Here is a 14,754-nt window from a genome sequence, read left to right as displayed (position 1 = left end):
GGAAGGAATTCATCTTCCAGAAACCAGTTCCTGGCTGGCCTTCTAGCAGTCCTTGTCCCCAGGGCAGACATGCTTCAAAGGACATTAGGGTAAGGGTCAGCTCATGTCCCCAGCTCCCTGCAGGCCCAGTCCTGATGCTCAGGTGGTCTCTGCAGCAACTCCCCCGGCCCACACACATGCGCATGTGCACAGCGTTTCAGCCCCCCACCCCAGCTGGGGCTGGGTCTCCTGGGTTACCTGCCCCCTTACCTGGTTTCTCCAGCTGACTCCGGATGTAGCTAAGGGCAGAGAGCGCTGCCTGCTGTTTGGCCTCCTTCTTGCTGTTGGCAGTGCCCGCAGGGCAGGCCACCCCATCCAGTTCCACGCACACAGAGAAGGGGAAGCAGGGGTCTAGAGAAGGGGGCGTGAAGTGGTGCCCTGCACTTCATGCTCATCGTGGACCCTTTCTAGGAGGGCCAGGATGACATCTGCCCCACCCAAGCCACAGGGGCTCTCAGCTGTGCTTCCTCCTGACTGAGGATGGCCAGGATGACAAGGAGACAGACTGCCGACTCCTGCACCAGGCACAGCAGGTGCTTTGGTGTGCCAGGCCCATCCTCACGCAGAAAATCCTCACAAGCCCCTCTGAAATAGGTCCGTAAGATCCTATTTTACAAAGGGGCACACTAAGGACAGGCAGCGTACCAGGCAGTGCCGGGACCCAAATCCAGGGCCCTGCTGTTCTCAAGATGACGACCTTGAGTATACCGCACCACCTCTGCCTTGCCCCAAACACACGGCTCTATTTCTCGTCTACATTTGTTCAGATTGTTCAGAAAAAATTAACGTGAATATTTATATGTAAATAAATATATAGAAGGGAGAGAAAGACATACACAAAGCAAAGGTGGCAAATATTACATGGGGAATCTGGGTGAAGAGTTTATGGGAGTGCTTTTACACAATTCCTTGAAATTGTGTCAAAATAGAAAATAAAAATAAATGACTAAAAACTGCACCTACTCATGTAAACAGTGGGAAGGGTGCCTTCAGCAGAAGAGCGGCACGCTATAACCTTGTGGGTTAGCTCAGGCTCTGAAAAATGACTGCCTGGGGTCACACTGCCATGCAGGCAGCTGCAACCTCTCTGGCCTGTCTTCCCATCTGTAGAATGGTGGTAACAGAATTGTGCTTCCCTTAAGGAATAGTTGTGAGGACTGAATGAGTTAATGTGCCTGAAGCCCATCATCCAGAGCTCATGTGTGCTAGCTACGATCATCTGTAATGAATCTATTTTCTGATTTTCTGTATTCCTGATGCTCTGGCATTTGAGCCATCGATCCTGTGCAGACCGCCCCTCCCAGGTCTACCAAATTCCTGGAGTTAACGAATGACTACCCTGCAAGCATGCCTTTGACATAGAAACCAACCAATCTAGAGCTCACACCCTAACCATCAAACGCTCACTCAAGCCAATATTCCTCAAACCCTAAGTCACCCTGGGGCCAGGTATTAGACAACTAGGGGCCACCCCAAGGCCCCCTAAATTTACTCAATGCCTTGCCTTCCTCAATCCTAAGCTTACTCATTCTACCTACATTGCCTCAACTGTTCTTTTCCAAGAAAACCCCAATAAAGGCTCTGGGCCCTGCTCTCCCCTCCCTCTTCTGCCTCCTGACCCACCCTGGTCTCTTCCCATGTGGCCCTGAATAGCGAGCTGTGCCTCCGGTTTTAAGGGATCTGTGACTATTTACTTATTCCTTCATGACAGCCATTTCCATGTCTGCTGTCCTGCTACACCAGATGAAAGCAAATCCCAACACACATTAAATATACATTCTCTCTTTTTGAGCTGTTCATTCAGGGTTCTCTTAGGTAATTTTACAAAAGGTCCCAACAGCTTAAGGAATGGTTTTCTTGCTATTTCCTTAGAAACTAGGAATGCACTGGCTTAAGGTTGGGAACCTGAATTTGGGACCTGGTGTATCGCGGTGTGTGTCTGTGTCTGAGTCGGGAGTGTATGTGTGTGTGTGTGGGGGGGGAGTGCAGGCGGGATACACTGAGGAAGAGGAAAGGATATGGTAATGATTATATCTCTATGCCGTGTTCTCATTATCAAACTGTGTTTGATAATGTATTTAAGTCAGGGGCTGGCCCTCACTCAGGTATCTCCAATGCTTGACCGGCAACTGTTATTACATTGTAATTGGTCTTCAAAACAAAGCATGACAAAAGGGTCAGTAGCTTGGGGCATGTCCTTTAACCTCTGGGGGCTTCAGATGGGGATAATGTTCACCCGGCGGTGGCCAGCCACAGTTAGATGACCGCTGTAGCTAGAAGTCCTAACATCACAGCAGGGTCTGTCTGCCTCAGGGCCCCAGGCTCAGGCCTACTTCCTGGTCCCCAGTTTCATCTGGGTTAGCCGGGAACAGGCTGCCGTCCCGCTCCCAGGGCCTCACCTGCCGTCTTGTCCTCTCGGAAGATCAGGGAGATGCCAAGACTGGCCGCGTACTTGGTGAGCAAGGTCACCGCCTCCGCGGGAGGCGGGTCTTTGAGCTGTAGGCCCAGATGTCTGGCCGCCTTCGGGACGTCCCCGGCAGGCCCGACAGAGACCCTCGGGGACTGCCCCGTCTGTTCCCCCAAGTTTTCCTGTGCTTGAGCTGCCCCCGGGACCCTGACTCCGGCCCCCGCCGGGGGCCCACTGTCCCCCGCGGCAGCCGAGGCCAGAGGCTGCCCACCCCCCTCATTGTTCACCGTGCTGGAGGCAGGCGCTGGCTCCAAGGAGTTTGGGCCCTGGCTGGCAGAAGGGCGCCAGGGGCTGGGCCGGGGGCTGATCTGCAGTGAAGCCGCCAGGCGGTGTCTCCTGCGGCCGCTGTCAGCAGCGCCTGGGGCCGTACTGGCCGCTGAAGCCATGGCTGAACGTGAGGACCAGAGCGGACAGCGGATAGGGCCGATCCTAATCTTGCGCCGCCCGTGCCGTTTTACACGCGCCAGCTGGCTTCCGCGTGGGGAGCACGTGGTGCATCCTACAGCACGTTGCGAGCTCCGCTCTCCGCATCGCTGCTGGCAATGAGAGCCCGCGGAGGTGTGGCAAACCGTGCTCCCAACCAATGGGAAGGCCCGTCTCCTGGACGGCCGCAGCCGGGATGTGGACAGAGTGGACATCCCACTTCAGGTGCGGAGTTTCGGGCACCGGGATTAGAGGGGGATCTACCACCAGCCTCTTGGTCCTCAGGTGGTTCTGGGGAAGCAAGTCCAGCATGTCATCTGGCTTCCGCAACAAGGCTGCCCCCAAACCACAGCCATCCCAGCAGCCTACCCCTAGCCGCTTAGCTGAGCTGGGGAATTCTCATCCAATAAATGAAGGTGTTCTCAATTGAAACAATCCCACAGCATCTTTAGGATTTACGTTTAAAAACTGTAAACTGTACGCCTTCCTGAAGCCAACTCGAAATGCTCTCTAGCCAAAATTAAACATTTGGTGCTCTGCCCTTTTTTTCTTCAGGCGGGATTTTGAGTTGGCTCATAAAAATACCACAAGACAACCATTCTTTAAAATGAGGGACTAGGAATGAAGGAGAAATAACAAAAATAAGATGAAATTAGGGATAAGGGCAATTGACATATGGCCTGCTGTGCTGCAGCACATATTTGCTTGAAGGGGGCCACAAATTTAACCAAGTCTTATAGGAGCCAGTGATGGGAAAAACATGACCAATTACTCAGTTCACAGTCTGTAAGACCCATCCCATTGTTGCTGCAAATACTGCCTTTGGGTCTGACAATGCTAACCAGAATTGCTGCAGTGTGTAATCTGGGACATATACTGAGCAGGTGGTGGAACCAGGAATGTTTAACTTGGGAAGAGTAGATGTGGCAGGAAGAGTAGATTCAACCTCCCAAACGTTTCAAGGGTTGGCACCAGGAAGAACAATTCTGGTTTTCAGGTGTAGTTCAAGAACAAAATTAGGCCCAGTAGACAGAACACCAGCAGCACAGCAGGTGTTCAGAAGTGGAATGATGGCAGCCCATATCCACAAAGAGACGTGAACAGATTTGTGAAACCCAGAAAGGTCACCAACAGGAAATTGCATAAACAAATGGTGGTAGAGTCAAAGAGTGAACTATTACTCAGTAATAATAAAAGAAAGAAAGAAAGAAAGAAAGAAAGAAAGAAAGAAAGAAAGAAAGAAAGAAAGAGAGAAAGAAAGAAAGAAGCTACTGCACAACATAGGTAAATCTCATAGGCAATGTTGAATGTGATAAAAGACGAAGTGGAACTTTAAGCCCACATAATCAGTCCAGAGGGTCTATGGGAGGAGCTAGGGTTTATAGAAATTCTTGCCCTCTATGTAATTGCAAGAATTCTACACATGAGAACCCTACATGAAGAACTCTATGTTTATATTAAAGCTCCATGGTTCTAATTAACCCTTCCATTAACTTCCTTTTCCCTTCTATAAATACTCCTTCATCTTGGCATGCAGGCCAGAGTGTGCATGTCACTTGCCATGTCTGCATGCGCTGGGTTACAACCCTTCTTTTTCCCAAATCTATTTTTGGTGATGAAACACCTAGTCGATATTATTTTTCAGTCGACAAATGAAAGGAACCAGACTAAAAGGAGTACCTTCTGCATGATTGTATTTATATAAAGTTCTTGAACTGACAAAATTTCTTTTTTATTGTTAGTTTCAGGTGTACAGAACAATGCAATAGTTATCCTTTTCACCCTTCACACAGAAACAACCTCCCTCCCCCGTCTACTGCCCTCCCACCCCCGATATCATACTTATCTATTACAATTCCATTGACTCCATTCCCACACTCTACTCCACGTCCCGTGACTATATGTATAAATAATTATAGTTGACATACAATATTATTCAACATCAGCTTCAGAAATGCAGTGCGGTACTCAGACCTCTACACAGACTATGAAGTGGTCTCCCTAACAAGAGGTGAGTCCATCTTGCCCCTTAAAAATATTTACCACATTATTGATTATATTTCCCAGATTGTCTTTTCTACCACTGAGGTTGAACTGGCAAAATTAATTTATGGTGATAAGAGTCAGAATCGTGGTTATTTTTTGAAGGGGGTATTGACTGGGAAATGGCACCAGGGAATTTTCTGGAGCGATGGAAATGTTCTCTGTCTTGAGCTGGGTAGTGGTTGTGTAAGTTTATATGTATGTAAAAACTCAATGAGCTGTACACTGAAGATGTGTGCACTTTACTGCATGTTAAGAAATATATCAGTAACAAAAGGAAACATAACAGCTTGTTTAGAAGAAGGAAAGAAGGAAGAAAGGGAATTGACATCCCAGTGCAGAAGCTGGATGGGTGTCTCTTAAGCATGGCAAGTGAAATAATAGTTCCTCAAAGGTGTTCAGGTCCTGATCCCCATGGCCTGTGAATATGTTGCATCATATGGCAAGAGGGAACTAAGGTTGCAGATGGAATTAAGGTTTCTAATCAGCTGAATTTAAGATAGGGAAATTATCCTGGGTTATCTAGGTAGGTCCAATGTAATCACAAGCATCCTGAGGAAGAGAGACAGAGAGTCAGAATCAGAAGTGGTATCATGAGAAAGCCTCAACTGGCCATTGCTGGCTTTAAAGATGGAAGGGGACCATGAATCAAGGAATTCAGGCAGCTTTCAGAAGCTGAAAAAGGCAAAACAAAACAGAACAAAACAAAACATGATTCTCCCTTGGAGCCTTCAGAAAAGAACACAACCCTGCTAACACCTGGATTTTAGCCCAATGAGACCTCCATTTCAGGCTTCTGACCTCCAGAATTGTATGATATTGGGTTGTTTTAAGCCACTCAGTTTGTGGTAATTTGTTACAGCAGCAAAAAGAAACTAATATAGTCTTCAATTTTTTTGTATACATACCCATAAAATAATTTTTAAAAACTATCCCAAATATTTTAGTCACAAGTTTAAATAATTATAAAAAGAGCAATCTTTAACTTATTATATATTATAATAATCCTTCCAATATATTTTACCAAAACCATAGAGCTGTAGACCGAGCCTATTCCATTTATGAAAAATGCTCTCCAAATGATCTAACTGGCAAAGCCTACCCTCATAGTCAAACCACTCACCTAAATCAGACTTACTTTTTATCAGAAATAGTCTGACTTTATTTCTTCAACTTAAATAAATGTGTTGATGCTTTCTCAAAAGAACCGTCTCATTTCATTGATTCAAATGTTTATCAAGCATCTACTCTTCTAGTTGTTTGGGCTACATTGGTGACCAGCACAGACAGAAGAATTCCCACCCTCCTAGAGTGACTTCTAAATTCTATTTCTGAGATAGGTAGCTGGGAAGGCACTTAGCCTAACCAAGAAGTTAAAGTCTCAGTGAGATAGTGTCACAGCCAGCAATGTTTTCTTCTTCTTTCTGTTTTTAAAAGACTCTTTAGTGAAGTATAACATAGTATGTACAGAAAAGTGTACAAATCTTTTGATGAATTTTCACATACTGAACATACCCATGTAACCAGTATGCAGATGAACAAAATATTGTCAGCCCCCAAAATTCCCCTTCCTGCACCCTTCCATCATTACTTCTTACTGAACCTGCTTTTCATAGTCTTCTAGGGACTCTCTTGTAGGAATCCAGGTTTTGGAATCGCTCCCCCTTGTTCAGTGCCCATCTTGGGCACAAAGTGGGGGGAAAAGCGATTGTGAAAGGGGAGATTCCAAAAGAGAGCCATATCTGAATCCAAGCATCTCCCAGATAAAAACTATGTATTGTGATGGAAGCCAAGATTTTGGAAATTGATTCTTTAAATGGTTCTCCAAGTGTGGTGCCTGGACCAGAAACATGAGCATCACCTGGGAACTCATTAGAAATGCAAATTCTTGGATCCATCCCAGATCTATTAATACTAAACCAGAAACTCTCCGGTGGGGCCCAACAGGCTGTTTTAACAAGCCCTCTAGGGGATTCTGATGCACGATCAAGTTTGAGAGCTACTAGGTTAAGATAATTGCACAATACTTAAAGCTTGGCCCCTAAGCAAGCAGAATCATCATCATCTGGGAATTTAGCAACTCAAATTATCAGGCCCCACCCCAGCCTCCCTGAATCAGGAACTATGTTTTAACATGCCCTCCAGGTGATGTTGATGCACGCCATAATTTGAGAATCAATGCCTAAAGCTATGCTTGCCTGACCAGTGGGGAAACCTCATGCATCCCCAAGGTTACCTGTACACTTATATGTAAAGCCTGCTTCATAGGACATAAGGACAACCGTAAAGGTTCCTACTGACTAATACAGTGCCTAGCTCATAGTAGGTGCTCAGTGTTTGCTGAGTGAATAAATTTACTACTCAAAAGAACGCTGCAAAATAGGACGTTAAGCAGAGGTGGAATTCGAAATGTCCTCAACATTGCCTGCACCACTGGGACTTGAGATTTTATTTCTACTGCCCACAGCACCGCCTCCACGCCCATTTCCCCTCCTCCCGGAAGGTGGCGCTCTGGGGCGCCCGTGAGGCCAGGCTGGGAGGCGGGACTTCCTGCCTTCGAGGGAGCACTTCCGGCCAGGCCCGGAAGACCGTTAATTACGGTTGTGAGGTTGATTCATCGGGGTTTGCTGGAGGTCGGGTGTCGCTTTGGGCGCCCTCGTGTCACGAGGGACAGGCGAGCGTCACGTGGAGGTCCATTTCCCAGACGAGCACGCGAGGCCCGGGCTACGTAAGTGCGTGCGCCCTGCGGACGGCAGGAAGAGGGGTCCCGGGGCCGGGAAGAGAGCTCCGGTCTGCCCTCTGCGCGGGTCCACGGGCCCCAAGCTGTCTGGTACACAGCGTTTGATGAGAGTCCTTTGATCTTGAAAGTCCAGGGCCTGGAGGTGGAAGTGGGAAGAGGTGAATAGGGAGGACGTGGCCGAGTAGATAGATGTATGAGGGGAGGGACCGTCCGGATCCCTTCACCCATCTCCTGCGTGTCCGGCGTGGCAGTAACGCAGCCTTCGAGGCCTGGAGAGCCTCAGGTGAGGCTGGGAAGTTGAGGTTGCCTTGTCTAGGGGCTTTTCTGAGGTCGTGGGCTCCACCAACATCCTCAGACGGCCTGGGTTTGTTTGAGGCTGTTTGATTCCTTTTTCCTCATGTTACCGGCTCAGGGGTCCTTGCCCTTCTCCGGATAGACATCAAGGGAGTGGATGCATGGGTTTGGATTTATGGCAGGTCCGTCCCCCTGGGCCTCTCATAGTACCCTATGCTAGAGCAAACTGTGGCCCTGAACCATTGCCTGGCCTCTGCCCGTAGGCTGCAGGCACTGAAACGGGTTACACAGCGGGACAAGAAAAAGGAAAAAGAGAGTGGGCGAAAGTTTTGCGGAGAGAAAGGTTTATTAAAGCGAAAGTTGGATGCACCACAGAAGCACACTCCAAAAGAGAATGGATGTGGCTCATGGAGGTTTACAGGTCCAGCGGTCTTATAGGCGCTTGGGGTTGGAGGCCACTCCCTTCTTCTTTTCTTTCTCCTTCCCCAAAGTATGTTGAGATGGGCAGTGTACCTACGTGCTATTTTATGCATACCATGTCTCATTAGCATCTTAAATCTCCGCCCAGGAGAGTGTTTTTTATCATTATAATGAGGGAAAGTTAACTATTGAACAGCTCTTTTAACTAATGTGCACGCGCAACTTTAGACACTTTTCCTGAGCCTGCTTATCTCTCCTGTGATTATGGCTCTGTCGTTCATTGTTGCTTATTGGCCAGGAGATGTGGCTCAAGGTTGCTCTTCCCAGGTGCAGGTTCCGGCTATGTGATCCACAGACTACACTGTTGTTCATTCATTCCTGGATTTGTTCCTTCAGCTTGCGGGCACTGATTGTTACCATGTAGCAAATACCAATGATTGTTACCATGTAGCAAATACCAAGGCCCTGGGGATCAATAAAGCCCCTTTTCCATGGGTTGGCGGAACTGGGAGAGGCTTCCTGACTGGAAACCTGAAGGACGAGTTGGATTTTGTGGGTGGGTAGGAAGGACACTGGCAATCCTTTTAAGCAGAGAGATAGTGTGCAGAGGCCCTGTGGTGAAAAGCCTGGTGAGGAAGCGCCTAGAGGAGGTGAGTGTGATTGGAGCCCAGGCACAAGGGAGAAGCTGGAGACGTACGTGTGCGCGTGCGCGCTGATTTATCAGGGATGCAGCCGCTTCAGAGGCTTGGGTGCTTCTTCGCCACAATCGGTACAGTCAGTCCATGGAAGCCAGTGTTTTTCACAAGGACTCCCTGAGCAGCTCCTTGATTCCGGCCACTGCCCTCTCTGGTCATGGTAAAGAGAACGACAGCAGCAGCCAGGCACCAGTAACCCAGGAATGAAAGAGATACAGCCCCTGCCCTCGGAGAACTTGCAGTTTAGCAGAAGAGAGAAGACTATACATAGAAGCCACAATCAGAATAAGGCTGACTTGCTGGAGAAACATTTATTCATGTGACAAGTATTGACTGGTATTTGCTTGTGATGGGCACTTTGCATGGTCCTGAGGGTACATGGATGTACAGAGCTTACAGAATAAACTGATCAAATGCAGCAGCAGTTCCAAGGGAAAAGATTTGTGCATACCGAGACCCTAATGCTGGTGTTTGCTTTGGGATGCACAGGAGAGTGGTGGTGCAGAACTTGGACTGTATTGGATGGGGAAGCTCTTGGCCTTGGGCAAGTGGCTCCTTCCTGAGCCTCAATTTCCTAAACCCCAAAATAGGGAGAATAGAAGACAAAAACATGTAGTACTGTGTCTGGCAGATGTTTACACTCAGTAAGTGAGCACCGCTACTATGTTTGCTGTTAATAAAAAAAGACGGATGGTGTGGCTACTTATACTTCTAGAGCACTTTGTATGTAGCAAAGCCCTTTCACTAAATTTATTTTTATTCAACACATAGTGCATTTTCTGGAAGGTACTATACTTGACAGAGTGGTATGACAGAGAACTAAGACTCAGTCCCTGGCTTTGGGGAACCTGAGTTAGTCTTGGGAGTGTAGCCTGGAGTGTAGGGCATGTAGCTTACAAATATGTGATTATAATATCTAAGAGCTATGATGGAAGCTGACCCCTTGCCACCTGTCTTTATCCCCTCCCACTCTCCTCGTTCATTCTATGGCCTCCTAGTTGTTTCTCAAACGCTTCCTGCCCTAGGACTTTTGTACTTGCTGTTCACATTCGGCCAGGAACCCTCTTCCCAGTTGTCTGTGTGTGGTTCCCTTCCTCATTAGGTTCAGGCCATGCCAAAAGCCACCTTCTCAACGAGGCTTTCCCTGGCTGCCATTGCAAAAACCATACCCTCAGCCTATCTCCATCCTCTCCCTCATGGTTGGTTGGTTGGTTTTGATATAGCACTTACTACTGTCTCGCAATAGACTGCATACTCATTTTTTCTTTATTATCTGCTCCTTCAAAGAAAGTCTACTCCTCTGAGGGCACTTTTCACTCTGGAGGCCATTGGTCAAATTCAGGCCTTTGAGGAGGCCACTGTGACATATTCTTTTTTTTTTTTTAAAGATTTTTATTGGGGAATTGGGGGGATGGGAACAGCGCTGGGGAATTGGGGGAAGGGGAACAGACAAGTTGCTGTCGTTTTGTTCTTCGGTCTAGTTGTGGAGGGCGTTGCTTCACTGGCCCAAGTTGGCACCATCATTGCGCTCTTCCCGGGCGAGGCAGATCAGTCGCCGACTTCTGGACGGCTGCTCACTGCGGCTGCTGGCCACTCACGCTGGCTGCTGGCTACACACAGTAGCCCATGGCAACCCACTGCCACAGGGGCTGCAGCCTACGCTGTCGCCGGCGACTCATGGCAGCCCAGCTCCAGGTTGAGCTGTTGTTCAGCATCTTAGCTGTAGAGGGCAGTGTCACTGGCCCTCATCTGTGGGATCCGAACCGGGGCCCTCTGGCGTCCCAAGCCAGCTCTTAACCATCGTGCCCTCGGCCGGCCCTGTGACATGGTTCTTACTTTCCAGGATGGACTTCCCCAGCTCCCTTCGCCCCACATTGTTTATGACTGGCCCACTTGGTCTGAGCGATGTCCCTGACATGTCCTTCATGTGCAGCTGGAGAGATGCACTGACCCTGCCAGAGTCCCTGCAGAATTCCGAGGTAAGGAGGGCAGGGAGAGCCCTGGCAGCTCGGGTGGGTGCCTTCACTCGGCCCCATTTTCTAGCATTCACATCAGTTGGCAGGAGTACAGCGTGGTGTGTCTGCTAAGACACATTTCAAGCCAGAATGCCCTCCTTTGGGGTCCGTGGGACAGCCTACCATCCACAGAGTGTTTAGGGAGCTGAGTAACGAGTTGGCTTGCTCTTTCCTACCTACCTCTCTCTCCCCCAGCCTTTGTTCAACAGCTACTCCTTGAACAGCTCGTACAGCATGCTAGATACCTCCCTAGACCCTGGGAATCCAGCAAGAATGGGTTGGGTACAGTCCACCCTGTGGAACTTAGAGTTAGGGTGAGTGAGAATAGACAAGTAGACAGACCAAAGGACAAAATCAGTACAAATGTGATAATAGCTTTGAGCAGAAACCAAAAGCATTCTGAAACAGCACAGTGGGGGTGAGGTGGGAGGTGAGGGGAGGGGAGATCTCCAGATCTCCTGGGACAGGAAGGAAGCTGGAAGCCTAAGCCTAAAGCTGCTGCTTGGAGACAGGCTGGCTAAGGATTAGCCAGGCAAAGGCAGGTGGGTGAGAAAATTAAAAGAGACAGTGGTGGGGGCGGGGCTGGGAGAGGAACCAGGTGGACTGTGAGGCTTCCTTGATAAGGAAGGGCTTAAGTCAAGTTGCCCCCCTCTGGAAGCCTGGCCTGCTGGCTCTTCCGTCTTCTCTTGTTTGAGCTTAGCCATCCACAGCCCTGCAGTGGGGAGTGTAGTGGCCTGTGGGTGCCCCGAATAAGTGACCAAAGGGTGTCCTGAGTGCAAATGAGAATCAGGTGGGATTTGGGTCAGCCAGTAATGGTGCGGGGGGCTCCTTCGAGAGCCAGTGCAGCCTGGAGGTCGAAAGCACACACTGGGATCAGACTGCCTGGGTTCAAACCCAGCCCTTCTCTTTACTGGGTGTCACCTGGGGCAAGTGACAGCCTCTCTCTGCCCCCATTTCTTCATCAGTAAATTGACGATGACTGTTGTACCAACTTGGCAGGCTCCTTGTGAGGATGGAATGATTTAGTGAAAGACAAGTGCTGGCGATAGCACCTGTCCCAGAAGCACACTCACTGTTGCATTGTTGTGTTTCTACAGAATGGGGCGCTGCACTTGGCAAAGGGCCTGCTCTGGGAGCCAGACACCCCTGGTCCCCTTCCCGTGCTGCCACCTGGTCCTGGTAAGGGTCTTGATCCTCAGGCCCCCTTCTAACCTGCTGCCCCGTCGCTTCTCTCCCCGAATCCACCCATCCTGAGACTTTCCCTCCCCCTACACTCCACCCCCAGACCCCTTGGGTACCTCCAGTCCCCTGGGATACATGGCCCCACTTCTGAGCCCTTCCCAGTCCTCGGGACAGACCCTTTCCCCAACCTCACTCTTCCCTCAGATCCCTGGGACCCCGGCCTGACTGCTCAGGACCTGCTTTTCCGGGGAGGTCCCAAGTTCCTGCGGCAGCCCCGACCTGTGCTGGATGTTACTGAACAGGTGAGTGGCCCCACGATGGAGTGGACAGTGCTGTGTGGCTGGGGCCTTGCTTAGTGACCTAGCCTCCTCTCCCGCAGCTCAGCTGGTTCCTGTGGGACCATGGGGACATAGCCTTTGCACCCCTGGGGAAGCTGATGCTGGAGAATTTCAAGCTGGAGGGAGCGAGAGTGAGTAACCCTGGCCGGCCAGAGCGGGGCTGCCACTTCATGTCGGGATGAACCCTAGGGTGTGCGAGCTTGACAAGGCCTTTCCACGCAGAGCCGCTCCAAGAAGAAGACAGTGGTCAGTGTGAAGAGGCTACTCCAGGACCTCGGTGGACACCAGCCCTGGGGGCAAGTGTCTAGTGAGAAAGGATGGGGTGGGCAGGCCTAGCTGGTGGTGGTGGGGATGTGGACGTTGCTTGGACACGGATCCAGGTTTCCATCACAGTGCTCTCTACCTCATGCAGTCATGAGCCATATTTACTCATGTGAAACACCCAACTCCACTAGCCTAAGGGGAAAAGGGAATTTAAATTCATGGGCTGCAGGCAAGGCTGTATCCAGGTTTTCAAATGTTTAGAATAGGGCTCTGTTTTTCTTCAGTTTCTCACCCACTTGCCTCTGCCTGGCTTGATTCCTAGATGGTTTCCAAGCGCAGCAAGATGGGTTGTGATTCCAGGAACGAGCCAGTGTCTTTTCCTGGGGCACTAGCCGAAGTCCTGGGAAGGGTGTCATTAGCTTGGCTTGGGTGTCGTGCCCAGCTGTGAGCCAGTCATGTGGCCAGGGGTGATGGAATACTCTGAGTGGCCGGGTCTGGGTCATGTGACTAACCCCCAGGGCATGGGAATAGGGTGGGGTGGTTTCCAAAAGGAAGAAATTCTGGGTAGATTAAAGATGTGTGTACTGCACCTGGCCATCCTGGGACTGGTACCCAGTCCTCCTCACTGTCACTGTCACTGCCACAGCCTGACCCTCCTGCCATCCTCTTGTCCCCAGGTGTCCCTGGGCTTACCTCAGCAGCCGACAGCGCCGGTTCTCCATCCTCGGGGGCCCGATCCTGGGCAAGTCAGTGGCAAACCTCCTGGGAGAGCTGCTGCACGAGGAGCTGGCAATGCGGTGGCAGCAGCTGCTCCTGGATGATGCCTTTACCGGAGGTGCATTGGCCTGGCTGCCTGGAAGGATGCCCCGGGTTGGGCAGCTGGTCTACCCTGCAGGAGGCACCCTGGACAGACTATGTATCCTTTCTCACTTGGCAGGATTCCAGCTGGCGCCCTCTGGTGGACGAAGTGCTCTTGGCATGGTCCCGGGGAAGGGCAGGAATTAGGGGGGAAAGAGGGGCTTGCAGTGACTATGCACTTATCCTTAGCAAGAGGCTCAGATTTCCAAGAAGTCCGTCTAACCCCAGGCGGTGACCCTCGGCTCCTTGGGGACCCTGGCCACATCCAGCTCCGGGGACCTGTCCGGCAGGTGGTGACCCGCACCGTGCAGGGAGAATGTAAGGCCCTTAGACACCTGCTTCCCTTGCTGACTGACCTGCTGCCTGACCCTGACCCGCTCCATCTCCTCATCAGCTCTGCTGGCTGTCCGCTCTGACTACCACTGTGCCCTGTGGAAGGTCAGCAAGCAGGGGCAGCCAGCCCCTCTCCAAGTGCTGCAGGTCGAGAAGGGGGCCACAGGGATCAACCTCAGGTGAGGGGGCTGAACTGGGCTGGTCGGCAAGGGGTAGGCATGGGAGAAGGGAGCGGCCCAACATTAATCACACTTGTGCCCTGTAGCCCTCACCTACCCGGGGAGCTGGCCATCTGCAGCCGTTCGGGAGCCATCTGTCTATGGACGCCCCAGGATGGGTAATGCTCCTTTCCCCCAAAACACTCCATCCTCACAAATGGCTCCCCTCGAACTATGGCCTGCACTTCCCACCCCACACCTCCCGTCTCTCCAAGGCTTCGGCAAATCTACAAGGACCCTGAGACCCTTGTGTTCCGGGACCCCTCTCCCTGGCGCTGGGCAGACTTCACAGCCCACCCTCGGGTGCTGACTGTGGGTGACCGCACCGGAGTGAAAATTATTGACACTCAGGTGAGGGAGTGGGGACTGTCACAGGCCCAGCATTGGGACAGAGCAGATACCCAGGGTGGGGGCTGGGGTGGGGG

At 50.7% G+C, this 14,754-nt stretch overlaps 2 protein-coding genes across 2 annotated transcripts in view; one reads left to right on the top strand and one right to left on the bottom strand.

Annotated features, from left to right (window-relative positions):
- ADAD2 (adenosine deaminase domain containing 2) overlaps window positions 1-2,892 on the bottom strand; it is a 5,201-nt gene extending 2,309 nt beyond the window's left edge. Inside the window, exons 1-2 of the mRNA XM_019634812.1 lie at window positions 2,439-2,892; window positions 250-390 (exon numbers count right to left, since the gene is read on the bottom strand). Coding sequence (XP_019490357.1) covers window positions 250-390; window positions 2,439-2,892 — 595 coding nt within the window. The remainder of the gene's footprint in view (window positions 1-249; window positions 391-2,438) is intronic.
- A 4,666-nt stretch (window positions 2,893-7,558) lies between these two features.
- Window positions 7,559-14,754, top strand: part of TAF1C (TATA-box binding protein associated factor, RNA polymerase I subunit C) — a 13,807-nt gene continuing 6,611 nt past the window's right edge. Inside the window, exons 1-11 of the mRNA XM_019634803.1 lie at window positions 7,559-7,700; window positions 10,965-11,100; window positions 12,234-12,315; window positions 12,523-12,620; window positions 12,698-12,787; window positions 12,879-12,952; window positions 13,598-13,836; window positions 13,980-14,096; window positions 14,173-14,290; window positions 14,377-14,448; window positions 14,545-14,735. Coding sequence (XP_019490348.1) covers window positions 10,966-11,100; window positions 12,234-12,315; window positions 12,523-12,620; window positions 12,698-12,787; window positions 12,879-12,952; window positions 13,598-13,836; window positions 13,980-14,096; window positions 14,173-14,290; window positions 14,377-14,448; window positions 14,545-14,735 — 1,216 coding nt within the window. The 5' untranslated portion in view covers window positions 7,559-7,700; window position 10,965. The remainder of the gene's footprint in view (window positions 7,701-10,964; window positions 11,101-12,233; window positions 12,316-12,522; window positions 12,621-12,697; window positions 12,788-12,878; window positions 12,953-13,597; window positions 13,837-13,979; window positions 14,097-14,172; window positions 14,291-14,376; window positions 14,449-14,544; window positions 14,736-14,754) is intronic.

Source organism: Hipposideros armiger, unplaced genomic scaffold, assembly GCF_001890085.2.
Source record: "Hipposideros armiger isolate ML-2016 unplaced genomic scaffold, ASM189008v1 scaffold_19, whole genome shotgun sequence".
Taxonomy (NCBI): Eukaryota; Metazoa; Chordata; class Mammalia; order Chiroptera; family Hipposideridae; genus Hipposideros; species Hipposideros armiger.
The sequence above is the reverse complement of the archived record's forward strand: the minus strand, read 5'-3'. Positions and strand labels throughout refer to the sequence as shown.